We start from the raw sequence: 15,339 nt of genomic DNA, 5'->3' as shown, positions 1-15,339 counted from the left end.
AAATCACCAAACCATCGTTGTACCTGTTTTGCTTATTTACTGTCAATACATAAAACATGAATGATCCAGCCTGGCAGAGTAGCCCTTTCATTTCCTCTCATTTCCAGAATTCAATGGAAATTCCACAGAAATTGATTAAATCCACACGGATATCAGTGTAAGTAGAAATCTGAATCTGGGATATTTACACGTGTGTAGGAGGCATGAGTGGTCAATCCTGATATGTATATTTTGAGGTCGCTCCTCAGATGCATCCTTATTCAGTATCTCTCAAAACATAATTTTATTCCCATCCACTGATTGACAGCTGATCATCCATCCATCTGTTAATCCATCTTCTTCTGCTTATGCAGTTTAGGGTTGCAGGGAGGCTAGGTGGAGCACACCCTGGACATGTCACTAGTCTGTCATAGCCCTGACAGCTGATTATATGTTTCATGCATGTCTGTCATGCTGAGCTGACACCATTAACATGTTTGCATCAACATGGGGGTGTGCAAAAAAAAAAAAAAGAAAAGAAAAGAAGAAGAAGCGCACTACTGAAGCACTTATAGGTCCATATATTCAGCAATATGTTGGCACCTCTCTGTTTTGTGTACTTGTGGTCTTTGGATGTTTTTTAAATGACTTAGGGTCAGCTCTGGGTTGTCAAAACATGGGTTGGTTCATAAGGCAGAACTGGCAAGCACCAGTTAGACATGCAGGTGGAAAAGTGGCATCAGGTCCAAATCTTGGGAAAGTCACACCTTGTATTCTCACTCTGATGATGCGGTTTCACTGGAATGATCTGTTAAGAGTCCTTTCCCCAAACCTTATTCAAAACAGTTCATGAAGTGATGATGTGAATATTTCCAAATTGTAACTGGATATAATTGCAGTCTATACAAGAGTCAGGCAGCATATGAGTGAAACATATCCACATACTTTTTGGAAAGTTTCTCATTATAGCTATATTTATTAATAACTTTATATAATTTTAATTGCATTGGCAGGTGTTGACTTATAGTAGCTGCTTCATTCACTTGCGCAAAAGTTTTCACACCTGTTATCATCTCTTGGTTGCAACGGCTTCCCACGTCAGATCTAGGTAGTCTTTTAAAGCCTGAACAAGCGTTAAGTGTAAAGGTAAGCTTTTAGCAGTGCAGCATTTGGAAGTTAAAGTGTTAACTAAATACTTAGTCGCTGGCAAACTGGCGGTGAAATAATGTCATGTTTTATTGTTTTTCTGCCGGGACTGGTAGAGGTGCTCTAACGTGTGGTAGCAGAAAGATGCTAACGTTAGCTTTATCAGTGAAGCTAACGAAGCATTGGTGGATTTATATTTATATTATAAAGCATTTAGAGTTAGACGTTCTTTCCAGTTTCAAACGGGTAAACTTGTTCATATTTTTCCTACTGACAATTCATTTCAGCTCGGTCGACACTTTTGGTTATACTAGCTAACTCGCCGTTTACTTTTGATAGCAGTTAACTAGTTAGCCTCTCAGCTAAACCGCAAATCTGCAGAAAATGCAGACTTAAATTTTGTTTTGGCGCTGTGGGCTAAAGGAAAAGGGAAATGTTTTCGCCTCTAGACATCACAATTTATCATCAGCTGTCAATAAGCTAGGGGTTGTTACTTTTGGTTTGCTGTTAATCGTGTAGATAGTGTAGCTTTATTGGGATTATATATTTAAACAAAATAACTGAGTAAGTGTCATTTCATGAGTATTAAAAGCTGTCAAGGCACAATCGGATGAACACACTCATTCCTACTTTTGTTAAATATGTATAAATGTATAGTACAGTAGCAACTTCACGCCACCATAGGGCGAGAGGCGGGTACACCCCGGACAGTTCGCCAATCAGTTTTATTTATTTATGTATGTCTGTATGTATGTATGTATGTATTTGCAGGTTGTTCGAACACCATGACTAGTCGAAGAGCATTTAAATATTCGAGAAGAGGTGCTGCTAGTTTCTGGTCTTTGTCAGACCGTGAGCTGAGCCCACGCCCTCACTGTCCTCAGGTCCACAAGACGGATGATGCAGACATTTACACTGGTGCTGCTGGGCTGAGGTAATAGAAAAAAAATGACTGCCACCTTATCACATGCTGTCTCCACCTGTTTGGACAAGGGTTTAACTTTTGTATGTGTTCCTACTCACCTCCGTATAATTGGTAGAGAGGATGACTTGAAATGTCCTTGTACCCAAACCCTGCCTTTAAACGCCACAGATACACTTTCACGTTTCTCTCGCACACGCTGGGACAGAGGTAACTAATTTTCTGTTTCACTGCAGGGGAGTGCACTCTTGATGCGTTGGTCAATAAAACCAGGCTGTAACTGTTTCTTTGTCAACAGCAATTTGGATTTTATTGTGTCTTACTGAGGTTTCACAGCAGGCAGGTGAACAGCTTGCTAATGAGTCCAGTGTCCGGTCCAAAATTGGGCACATTACACTCTGTTACTAATGAGTGCACCCATTGTTTCAAGACAGTGAGAAAGACAGTGGCTCTTGTGGTTGTGAAACTTCTCATCTACTTCATTTTAATCTGCTCTGAACTTTTACAGCCTCATTCATTTACTTATGCAGTTCTATTTTTTTGTGTGCAGTCTTAGCAGGTTGTTAGCAGTTTTTTTTAAGAGGAAATTGTAGGTGAGAATTATCTTAAAATAAAAGCAGCTGATAATACTGTTAATTTTTAGCTGTTTGTGCTGACTGAATAAGTGATCAGCTGCTCATTTCCTAGTGGGTCTGTGTTTGTTGCCCTCCTAGGACAAGCGCACATGCAGCTGGAGACTGCGATACAGCACCAGAGGCTCTGCTTTCTGAAGGAGACCACAGACCCCGAATTGAAAAGGGCTCCGTCCCCACACTCAGCCATAATTATGACTCTGGTGACATGCTGTTGGAAAGTGAGGTAACTATATGAGTATACACAGATCAGGCATAAGACGTTGACCACCTACGTAGTATTGTGTTGGCCCGCCTTTGCTGACAAAACAGGCCTGACCTGTTGAAGCATGGACTCTACTAGACCCCTGAAGGTGTGCTGTGGTATCTAGCAGCAGATCAGTCAAGTTTTGTAAGTTGTGCGGTGGAGCCTTATTTGTCCACAACATTTCACAGATGCCTGACTGGGTTGCGATCTGTGGAATTTGGAGGCCAAGCCAACACCTCAAATATGTTGTTGTGCTCAACAAACCCTTTCTGAACCTTTCTTTGCTTTGTGGCACATTATCCTGCTGAAAGAGGCCACAGCCATGAGGTAATACTGTTTCCATGAAAGGGTGTACATGGTCGCCAACAATGCGAGGTGGTATATGTCAAAATAACATCCACATGGATGGCAGGACACAAGGTTTTTCAACAGAACATTGTCCAAAGCATTACACTACCTCTAAGATAGTTTGCCATCTTCCTATGTAGTGTGTTCTGGTGCCAGGTGTTCCCTATGTAAGGAATGCTCATACAGCCGGCCATGATTGATATGACGAAGCCACCTTCTTTCATTGCTCTGTGGTTCTGTTCGGAAGCTCACCTGCCCACCACTAAAACCGCCCAACTGCAGTTCTTGTCTTGCTGAAAAGCTGCAGTTTTGGAGATTCTGACCTAGTTGTCAAGCCATGACTCGCTCAAATCCTTAAGCTTGCCAGTTTTTCCTGCTTCAAACTCATCAACTTTGAGAACAAAATGTTCACTTGCTCGCTCACATATCCCACCCACTAATAGGTGCCATGATGAAGAGATAATCAGTGTTATTCACTTGAACTGTCAGTGGTCATAATGCTATGCCTGATCGGTGTATATAAGACCAGGGTTTTCTGAAACTTAGCTGCTGTTGCATTTAATGTATTTAATGTATTATGCTATTAAGAGTTTTTCATTAGAAATCTTATCTCAGATGATGAGATGCTGACAAGGTCTTATACATCAACTTATCATCTCTTATTCAGAAGGTGTACTTCACAGATTAATTAAGATATGTGAATTAATTGTGGCATTAAACCATACTTGAAAATCTGACATCAAAGTGGAATCTCGACATCTGCGATAATTAACATTAAATTGCTTGACTGGCAAGTAGAACAGTGGTTCATACCATTATCCAGTTTAGTGAAGGGGCTCTAAACCACCTGCAGCCACCTTGTCACTTTAACTGTGAACAGCAGAAGTGCATTCAGTGCTTATCTCACACATAACACTGCCTTCCTTGTGTTTCCTTGATAACGGCTCAAGATCAGTTGGCTCAAGAATGATAAGAATACCAGAGTCCCGGTTTTTCTTAGAAGGGTTTTGTCTTTCTCAGGCTGAAGACTCGGATGATGAACCAGCTGTGCTCTCCCTCCGTGGTATGTCACCTCCTGAAAGCATACTGTCAGATGAAGATCTTCTAACAGAGCAGGTCAAGGACATAAACCAACCTGATACAAGCACAAACACTGAAGGTACAGTAGCAATTTAATAAAGGTAAAACTTCAAAGCGCTCACATTTTCAGTGGCACTTCTGCAGTTGCTACCAGCTAGTATACACAGAAACACCCTGTTTGTTTGTTCTCACAGCTGCAGAACTGCTTCCTCCAGCATTAAAGGCACAAGTAGATGTCAGTAGATTACAGATTATAGTCATGAATTCTTTTTTTCTTACAGCTCCCAATTCAAATGTGTAATCCTAGTTACAGTGGCCATTGTAGGACAAAAAACTGGCAGCTATGTATCTGTGGTTAGTGTAGGAGGTTGTTAAACTTTTCTAAAGGAGTCTGATACGAGATGATGAGTAAGTGAAGCTCACTTCTTTCTGATGACAGTGATACTGAGGCAAGTTGTTGAGGATATCCCGAACTTCTCTTTATGCTGCTGTTAGCTGGCATTAGTTGAACTTTCTTTGAAGGGGATCTAACATTGTTGAACTCTGACAATAAGCGAATAAACTCTCACATGATGTGAGAATGTAATCAAACTGCCGTACATTAGGTGGTATAATGTTAACTTAAAACCAGCTGTTGCTGTTAGCTGGTCATATTGTCTCTTTCCTTTGTGTTTTTGCTTTTTGGTGAAGGGGACGCTTGTCACATGATTAAAAACATAAGAATGATCCTTCATGTCTTGAGTCTGAATGTGTTGAAATGAATAAAAATTGTGGCTGGTCTCTAGTATAAAACGCAATTAGGTGGATTGGTGAAGTCCATGCATTTAAGATGGCATGTTAACATGGCAGCTTCCACAAACTAGTCACTGCTCTTGTGTATTTCTAATGGATTAATTCTAAGGCTTTGACAGTGCATCAATTTGTTTGACGACATAACTACACACTAATCAGTGTATATTTATGAGAGTAACATTCTTTTTTCTTTTTTTTTTTAATCAAAATTACCTCAAAGAAGAGTGACTATAACTTAAAAAAATTATTGTTGGCTGTGCTTCTTGAGAAGATCCACGCGGTCACTCTGTCCTGGTCATACAGTCATCGAATATCACTACTGATTACACAAGTCAGTCATCAACCTCCCTCTTTCAAGTAAATCTTTTCACACATTCATCCTTTAAGGTCTTTTTTTCCTGTTAGCTTGAACGCTCTGTTTCAGGGGTTTTCAGATCAGTGGTTTTGTTCATAAGGCACTCCTGTATTCAAACCTATGCAAAATAGCATCTACATTTTTTTTTAACATATTTTAAGATGAAAGCGCCAAGCAGGACGCCTGCATTTTTTTTTTGTTTGTAAGAAGTTCTGCTTGCTTATACCTCACCTCCACTGCTTCATCAGACACTTATCTTTGGACTGAAGTGCTGCACGTTTCTTTCAGAAGTGTACGATAGATTATAGTTTAAATACATTTCTCTTCATTTTAGCACATGTGGTAAACTCCTCTGTCACTACCAGCATGAGGAAAAAAAGCACAGTGCTCACATATGTTCAGCCAGTCAGCTGACAATGTTTATGATATGCAGCAATATCGTAAACATTTTTAAGGCAAGGTCCTTCTGCTTCCACAGTTTTAAGGACACTCAGATGAGTGATGTCCAAAATACGCTCTGTCCCTGATTATATAGCTGGCTTCTGCTGTTTATCTTTCTTCCAGTTTGGCGCACTGAATGGCACAAGAATCACATGGCAGCTATAAGCAGTGAGAAGTTTGACAGCCTCCTGAAAATGTGTCCAGATTTCTATGACTGCAAGAGCCACATGGCAGCATTTGTCTTGATAAGAGGTAAGCTTCTTGTACACATGCGGTTTTCCATTAGATTTGTGCACTACACTGCAGGATTTTATTGTTTTCATAGTAGGTTATAAGTGGCTCCTGGGTATTTAGTAGATGTATCCTGTTTATTTTTAACCTTTTTTTTTTAAATCTGTATCTTAACAGTGCTAAAGAAGGAGACGAGTTTTACTCTTAACTGTCTATAAATGCGTAAAGTGGGCCTGTACCAGTGGCAGGTCATTATTGCAATAGTATGTTAAATGTCCAGACATTAGCAGTCCACATCATGAAGATTTCCAAGCTTGAAAAAAGGTCACACTCAATTATCATAAAGTGTGTATGATATCACATGTAAGCCAACTGGAAATTTCCATTAAATATGATGGGTCACTCATTAAAAGATAATATTGTGGAATTAAAGCAATATATGCAGACTCTTTCTTTAAATAATCATGGAAGCAGAAGATATGTGTATATAAAAACATAATTCTTTGGCACTTCTATGTGAAGTAAAATAATGGAAGTTATAATCTGAGCGAGTCAATTTAGAAGAACCATTTAGAAGATAAAACTCCTTTTAAGACGCACAGTGCCTAAATTGCAAGAGCTGAGAGCTAATTGGATATGACTACCGAATGCACGACTACACAGCTGTGCGGCATTCCTGCACAGAAGGCCTCTCAGTTGTTTGAGAGTTGCCATTTAGACTGATGTAAAGTAATCTCTCCTATTAATGAGGTCAGCAGTACAAGCAGTCCCTATGAGTCTAAAAGTTCAGGCTTCATGGTGCTCTAAATGCTCAGTTCCTGAGAGGATTATTTATTTATTTATTTTTTTTAACCTGGTATCATCAGCTCAAGCACACAGCATCTCCGCACATGTGCTGTTCAAGCCTTCAGTTGTTTAAAAGAGAAATGGCTGAAGATTCAGTCACACAGCCTTAAGGTGCCACTTTTATGCTCAGTGTTAGGATGCAGGTAGCTATTGCAGTATTCTCCTGAACAGTAGGTGTCACCACTGAGGAGATAATGCTACATCAGTGCTGATGGAAGCAAAGACATTAAAAACAATGTTGTGGTTGGGTTTTTTCCCCCCGCAAAGTCTCTAAAATGTTTCCAAACTGTTGCACCATCTCTGTGTGTAATCTGTTAATATCTGACTGACTGAATCAACATCAAAACAGCACTTTGCACAAGCAGATGTGATATAACTTTCGTCATGCCGTTCAGCAGGTGGTGAACGGCGAGCATAGAAGTTCCTTTAAGAGTCAGTTGCACAAAATTGGACACCCTACCAATTTCTCATAGAGCAGTAAAGAAAGTGTGAAAAATGCTCATCTTCAAAGTAAAAGCTGCAACTTTTGGAAACGTGCTAGTTGCAGCGGTAAAGAACAGTTTTTACTTTAAAGGCAAAGGCTCTGCATATCCGGTTTATTATAATAGTCTCACTGTTGTACCATTAGTAGTTGATGTTAAGTGTTTGAAGAAAAGATGGCATTTCCATTCAAACTCGAGGAATAATAAAGAGAAACAGGAACTCAATAGTGTGAATGCCTTACAGCATTTATACAATTATGGGCAACTGCGGCAATCTGCTAAGAACTTTTCAGTCGCAGCTCGGGTTTTGGGAACATTTCAACAAGTAAAAGCAGGTAACCACTTGCCAAAGAGTCGGGGAATACATATTCTTCCCTAGTGAATGAGGTCTTAAGAGGAACCAAAATTACTTGTTTCAGTGGATATTTCAGTGGAAGGCCCAGAATAAGATAACTAAATATTATTTTATAGGCATCATTCTGTGTTGTCTTTATTTCCATCTCTCGCAGTCATTGTTAACTAAAGCTATTGCTAATGAAGCTTTGAGAAGAAAAACTATCTTTTCCCCACAGAAGTCATGGATACAGCAGGTCGTCCATGTGAGCAATACCAGGTAGTGGCAGTGGGATCTGGCCGCTCAAGTTGTAGCGATTGGCTTTGCTACAATGGGGTGAGGGTTCATGACAGCCATGCTATTATCATCGCCAGACGGGCTCTTTTAAGGTACTAACTGCTAAAATTACTTCCTAAATACTTCGTCCAAACCTCAAGAATGCAGGTGTTAAAGTGCTGGTTCTGATTTAGAACACTTGAACTATTCTTAATATTCAGAATGAAGATGTAAAAAGTAGGCTGCATCATTTCACTTGCTCTCTACCGGTTATAATGCTTCTGATTCACTGAAAGTGCTGCTGCAGCTTAAAGTGGGAATAATATTTATTTTTCTGGCTTGTGTTCAGGTTTCTGTATAAACAGCTTTTGCTGTTCTTTGATGCTGATCCAAAGGCCAAGGAGAACTGTATTTTTGAGAGCAGTGCAGCCAGCCACCAGCTTCAGCTCAAACCCAAGATCAGCCTGCATCTCTACACCAATCAGTGTCCCGAAGGAGCTCCTAAGAACTTCTACTTTAAGTACAGCAATCTGTTAATTAGTCCATTCTTTTGATTCTTTCTTTATACATGTTTTTTAAGTCATATTTTCCTGTGTACTCGTAAAAGGTCTCATTTCAAATCTGTGGATTTATCTTCCAAGAAATATTGCATTTTGCAGATGTTGTAAGACTCAGAATAATTTTAACCTTTCTATGGGTTAATATTAACTCTGTTTATAATGGACATTACATTTTTTCCATTACTCATTAAGATTACATTCTAGTAAACTAAAATGTAACATAATGTCCTGTTTTAGGGTTTCTGCAAAAAACACCTGGACCTCTATGATGCTCCAGTATCATTTCAAAGGCCTGGTCCCTGTTGCCTACCTTGACCCGAGTCTCTGGGGTGCCAAAGTCTGCTGCATGTCTGGCAGTGACAAACTTTGTCGCTGGACTGTTACTGGGATTCAGGGTGCATTACTGAGCCACTTTATTCAGCCGCTTTACATCACGAGCATGGTGCTAGGTAAGAACCTTAAAGCATTTATTCTTTATTAGAAGGGAACTCAGAGTGCAGCTAAACCCATCATGAATACCTGGATGTTTTTCTACAAATATTTGGATCAGCACCAAAATGTAGTGTTCATGCACAAGTTTCATGAAAATTGGTGGGGTTGTTTTTTCTACTGTGAACACATAATTTGTTCCCACTTTTAAAAGTTGATTCCCAAAGAGCTATTAGCTGACAACTTGGCATATCTTGGCATTGTGTGCAGTGTGTCCTTAAAAATTTTGAGGAAACTGGAAAAATGGAAGACAAAAGAAGAAGTGGGAATCCTAAAAAAATTTATATACTGCAGATGAACAGCATATGGAAGTCATGTCCTTAAGAAATAGGAAAAAAAAATTATAAACTCTGATTTTGCCTTATATAGTTTTTCTTCCATCACGCCAGCTCAGAACATACACGCTTGTTACCCAAAACATGAATGAGATAAAATAGAATAATCACACAGTTAAGATTCAATTGCTGTTTGTGGTTTTTGTGACAGGCTTCAAATAACAAAGTGCTAGAAATGTGATAGAATTTTATATTGGTTGTCTGTTATGTGTAGAAATTACCTTGGTTCATCCTTTGAGGTAGGTGGTTTTTTATGCTTTAATAATTCAAAGATCATTGTTAAGTGTCTCAACAAACAAAAACACATTCCTCTGAAAATGGTCAGGTACAAGGACTGAACTAAAAATGAGTGAAAAAGCAGCCAATGTCCAAAGAAAAACTTTGAAAGACCTTCAGAAAGTCTGGAGAACTGTTGCTCAAAACCATTAACAACAAAAAAAAAAGGTAAAGCAAGTCTGTTTCAGTTTATTAGCATCGTTCTGTATGAGCAAAATATAAAGAAATGAGTGGTGGGTCAACAGTTTTGCACAGTACTATCTATGTACAGCAGAATCAGTCATCATATCCATGCATCAGCAAGATAGTGAGCCAACGTATTTCAAAATATTGGAAATACTAACAAGCTTTAATTCCAGTTCAACGTTGCAGATGTAATTGGCTAAAGGTGGCATCATAACAAATTAAATGTTGCATAAATTAATTTCTGTCTGTTGCAAATGTGTTTATAAAATCTTACTTAGGAGGCCAGAAGCTCATGAACCAGGAAGTGTCTGATATCACCAGCAAGCGACTGGGTGATGGATGGCAGATCTTTCTGCCTCAGTCCTACAAGAAACATGACATCTTCTTTGTCTGCGGGGACTACGTGGGGCCTGTTGTGCCCTCGCTGCGTCATGAAAACCTCAGCATCAACTGGTGCCTCGGGGACAAGGATATTGAAGTTTTGGACAGCAGCAAGGGCTTGATTGTGGAGGGGTAAGACCCTTTTTCTTTTTCAAGAAATCAGTCTTTGTCATGAATTAGATCAAGTTTTTAGTACTAATGTGTTTCTACACCATAAATGTGTGACCACTATGAAAATTTGCCCTTCTGCTGCCATTTGCAGAGAAATAGTAGAGCTGTCGTCAGAGTTGTCTACTTTCATGGCCTCTGTGTTGCCTGGGGCTCCTGCCATCACTGGGCTTTGCTGCTGCCGACAACTGCTGATGTCCAGTAGTTAGTGTGACACAGACATGGCTTTCTCTGGAGGCTGTGTTGTCCTTGAGCTGAGATTACAGCCAAAAATAGATTTAAGATCCTTTTTTTTTTTTCATTGCAGTGTTGCTGCCTATTTCAGCTGTTGTCCTCTAGCTCGAACTGTTATTTTTAGGCAAACACCATGGTTTTAAGTGTCAACTATTTTAAAAAAAAAAAAAGCAAAGAAAAATAGACTTCTGAAGAGATTTAATTTAAAGGCAGGAATTCAGGACACGAAGTATGCAGAGAGCTGCTCTCTTTAGAGCTTTCCACAGCAGATCATATGCCTCCATCTCATTCCCAGCATCCTCCTCTGTCACACCAACTCTCTCTAGCTTTGTCTCCAAACCACTCAACCTGAGCTGTCCCTCTGATGAACACAATTCTAATCTTTTCGATTCTGGTCGCTCACAATGAAAATCTTCAACTTTGCCACCTCCACCTTGGCTTCCTGCTCTTTTTTCAGCATCACTGTCTCCAAACCAAATATCATTTCAGTTTTCGCTACCATCTTGGGCACTCATCTTCCCTGGCACTCATCTTCACACTCTTACTTTGCCTGCACACTCTTCTGTTGTGCTCTTAGTCTGTTGCTTTGGATGATTGACCCCAGATATTTAAGCTCATCTTCCCTCCATCTTCCCCTGTCTCCTGCTCACTCACACATGTATTCTGTCTTGCTTCTAGTGGCTTTCATTCATTTTCTCTTCAGGGCATACCTCCACCTCTCCAGGCTCTCTTCTACTCCCTCCCTACTCTCACTACAGATCACAATGTCGTCTATGAACATCATAGTCCACAGAGACTCCTGATGTAATCCCACCCCCACTTTGAACCCACCTGCCACATCTACTGCACACCTCACATGTCCTGGACCACTCTCACATACTTCTGCCCCTCTCAAATTCCACATCTAGTCCCACTATTCCTGTCTTGCCCCCCTATGATATGGCATCCTTTCTCTGGGTCCAGAAAGAAACTGTGCAACTCCTTCTTACCTCCTCTATACTTGTAAGTATTCATCAACATTTGCAAATCAGAAACTGTGGCATGAAACCATAACTGCTGCTCACCTCTATCCTTAATCTAGCTCCAACTGCTCTCTGCCTATCCCTCCTTTCTCTCATTTTCTTAATTCGTGAGCTCCTCAATGCATCCCATCCACCTTTTAAACACTCTTCACTCATTAGTACATTTCCATCTCAATCCTTGGCAGTTTCCCTCACCACTTCATCTGTACTTTCTCTGTCATCTGGCAGTTCTTTCCTATCACCCAGAGTCTGTCTCAACTCTTCCCTGGACTCTGACTAACATTCTTCCTCCTTCAACTTTCACCTCTGCATTTGCTTTTCCTCTTGATTTCCGGAGTCATCCTACTGGCTTCCATCCAATTCTATCCTAGCTACATTCTGCCCCGACACCACCTTGCAGTCTCTTTCAGATTGAACTTTCTGTATAAGATTCAGTCCTCCTGTGTGTACCTTCATCCAGTCTTATGCATTACCCCAGATTCCTCCCTTTCTTGAAGTCCTTTTCATCCTTTTTACAAAGCGCACCACCATCTGACCTTCTGCATTTCTCTCCTTAACATCATATCTACCCAACACCGCCTCGTCACCTCTGTTCCCTTCTCCTTCATGTCCATTGAAGTCTGCTCCGATCACCACCCTCTCTCTACCACTTCATCCAAATTACTCCACAATTCCTCTTTCTCTTCTGACATCCAGCCTGTGCTGCAAACACACCTAATAGTCAACATCCCTCCTTCGATTTCAAGCTTCAAACTCGTGACCATGTCTGACACTCTTCACCTCCACAACAGTCTTCAGATACACTTCCTTTAATATTACTCAGACTCCACTTCTTTTACCATCTTCAGTGCTTACAGATTTACTCAACCACCTGTTATAAAAGCAAGAAAGCATGAATCCTATTTAATCAAACAGGAAATTTGAAAGTTCATGGATAACAATAATACTATTTTTTTGCATAAACGTTATCATTTTGATTAAAGGGCTTATACTGGATTAAACACTGCAGAAACATTTGGGTTTGTTTTTTTTTACCAGTACTGTTAGTTTAAGTCAGGTGTGGTGTAAATCTTATATTGGGTGGTGTTCTAATAAATTGGTTAATCACTGTACACCCCGGTAGAAAAATATCTGGTCTTGCTTCACTTCCACCTAGCACAATTTCCATGGTCACCTTGGCTAACAGTATCAGAGACAGTGTTGTCAACCTCATCCCCGGCAAATCAAGTACAGAAATCTCTTGATGATCGGCATGTTTGATTTGACAAACATTTTACGCTGGATGATCTTCCTGACACAACCCTTCCCATTTATCTGGGCTTGGGGCTGCCACTTGGAGTACACTGGCTTGCGGCCCTCATGTGGCTGAGCTCAGAACACCTACTGATAAAACTTCCAAATAATAGCGTGAAAGGAAGTGTTGCTTGTATCACTTGTTTTAAATTAGTGATTTAGAAGTCTTACTCTTATCTTCTTTTAACTATGATTTTCAGTACTGAGACACTTGCTGAGGTTTTTAGGAAATGGTTATCTTGGAAGGGTTCAACATTCTTTCCTTTCTAAGTATGCACTGAACATGTAATGTCTCTGGGTAACAGAGAAACAAAGCTAGGTTTTCAAGAATATCCGGGGTTGTAGACTCTGTCAGGATGGAAGAGACCTTAAATTATTTGAAAATGAGTCTCCCTGAACAGTCTCTGCTAATGTCAGCTTCTGTGAGTGCAGTCACACTCAATCCCTCCTCAACAATTTGTCTGTTTAGGCTGCTGGGCTCCTCCCCTGGGTCTCACTCCAGAGTATCCCCTAAGAAATGTGTTAGTGGTAGTGGTAAGTGCTGCCTGCAGGAAACCCTTCCTCTCTGTCTCTCAGCCAGACCACAGCCACACTTTACCTCGGCAGTGTGATAAAATTGTCTCGCCAGACATTTTGATGTTTAGCACAAATAAGCTCTGAAGCAGAGAGTGTCCCCACCAGAGTAGCATTGCATCTGCTATAAAGGTCAAAACTAGGAGAAACTGCAGGGCTGCAATGACAGGACATTTTTTCATTTATAGTTTTGGATTTTTGGCACCTCACTGCTGCTTGCTAACTGGCTGCAATCACTGCACATTGTCTAATATCATTAGACAAGAAGGTGTGACTATTTAATCAGGCTCCCAATTCAAACTGATAACCGTAACAGCTTTTGGATACATTGTTGTATCATATCAATATGAGCAGTACCTGTACATGAAGTTGGACCGCAAAAGAAGGAATAATGTGGACATGAAATGATACAGAATTGAAAAGTTGAATCTTGTCAAGTGGAAAATGCATTTAAATCAACAAAGGACAACGTTTTTGCTGCAAAATATGCTTTTTATTGATTGCATTGTGGCAGAATGACACCATCAGCATTAATATCCAGTGGCTGCAAAAAATTTCCAGGAAAATGAAGGTTTGATTGCGCAGCAAAAACAGGAAGAGGAATGGCAATTTTCATTTCCTTTTTAGCTGCTGGTCTCTTAATCTCCACAGCTGAAAGTGTTTTTTAAAGCTTTAAATAATTTGTAGCTCACCTGGTGGAGCGTGCATTACATGTACCAGAGGAAGAGAGCTTACCATAGTGGCCTGTATTCATTTCTGCCCCAGGTTCTTTTCAATCATTTCCCCTTTTTGTCTTCACCTTCCTGCCTTTCTTTATCTTTTCTAATAAAATCAAGGAAAAAATAATATCACTAATCTTCAACGGCAGTTTTAAGAAGAAGTGTGGGGGGAAAATCTCAAATGCACCTAAAAATAGCTTGCATTAAAAATAGTATATCTTTTGATGCATAATGAAAACTTCAAGAGGACAAATGCATCATAAAGCAAATTTAAGAAACATGTGGGAAACCTTAACAGTTGGAAAAATGTTAATGGTGGATTTCAATGTTTCTCTAGCTCTCCTTCTGTGAGCGTGCCTGGCTACTCAAGCAGACTTTGCAAGAGAGCCCTCTACAGTTATTTCCTCAAAGTTGCACAGCTGGGTGGGCACAACTATCTGCTGGAGCTTCCCACGTACCACAGTGTCAAGGTTTGTGAATCCTCAGTGCGAACTGTGCACAGCTTTTCATTTGATGAGTAATAGAGGGTTGTGTTTGTAGTTCACTTATGTGATGTATGATGATGTAAATGGTTTTATTCCTTTATAGGTGGAAGCCAGTGTCTACCAGACGGTCAAGGAGCTGGTGAGACAGCAGTTCCTGGAAAACCACGCAGGACTGTGGAATTCGAAAAAGCTGGTGGATTGCTTTAGCGCTTGAACTCGCAGCTGGAAACCTGTCATGCCAATGTTTACCCAAGTTCCTTGAGAGATTTGATTTGCTGTTCTTCTGTGCACTTTGCTAATTACCTTCAACAGTAATTGTAGTTTTGTTTTATGTACGACACTAGAGTTTTCAGTTTGTGTAGGTGTTCGAGAAAAATAAACAAGGCCCTGCTGTTGTGCACCAGACTGAAGGAGTCAGTTTGAATGAGTTGTGGGTGGAAACACATCGCTCAAAGGCTAAGAGTGCACAAAATGGGGAACATTTTCTCTGTCGTGTCAAGTAGAACT

The 15,339-nt window shown here is 40.2% G+C and overlaps 1 protein-coding gene across 3 annotated transcripts; it reads left to right on the top strand.

Moving 5' to 3' along the window:
- The first annotated feature begins 973 nt into the window (after nt 1-973).
- On the top strand, nt 974-15,237 carry adad2 (adenosine deaminase domain containing 2). Of its 3 annotated transcripts, none has more exons than XM_031748434.2 (11): nt 974-1,125; nt 1,897-2,059; nt 2,761-2,905; nt 4,295-4,433; nt 6,066-6,194; nt 8,074-8,224; nt 8,461-8,631; nt 8,909-9,120; nt 10,236-10,470; nt 14,685-14,817; nt 14,936-15,237. In XM_031748434.2, the coding sequence occupies exons 2-11, from the start codon at nt 1,911-1,913 to the stop codon at nt 15,044-15,046; spliced, it is 1,575 nt and encodes a 524-aa protein (XP_031604294.2). In that variant the 5' UTR covers nt 974-1,125; nt 1,897-1,910; the 3' UTR covers nt 15,047-15,237. The 3 variants fall into 3 exon arrangements, with proteins under 3 accessions (XP_031604294.2, XP_031604302.2, XP_039473937.1); XM_031748442.2 differs by lacking the exon at nt 974-1,125 and adding an exon at nt 1,222-1,371; XM_039618003.1 differs by lacking the exon at nt 974-1,125 and adding an exon at nt 1,669-1,689.
- Nucleotides 15,238-15,339: the final 102 nt, after the last annotated feature.

This window comes from Oreochromis aureus, linkage group 10, assembly GCF_013358895.1.
Source record: "Oreochromis aureus strain Israel breed Guangdong linkage group 10, ZZ_aureus, whole genome shotgun sequence".
Lineage (NCBI taxonomy): Eukaryota > Metazoa > Chordata > Actinopteri > Cichliformes > Cichlidae > Oreochromis > Oreochromis aureus.
The sequence above is the reverse complement of the archived record's forward strand: the minus strand, read 5'-3'. Positions and strand labels throughout refer to the sequence as shown.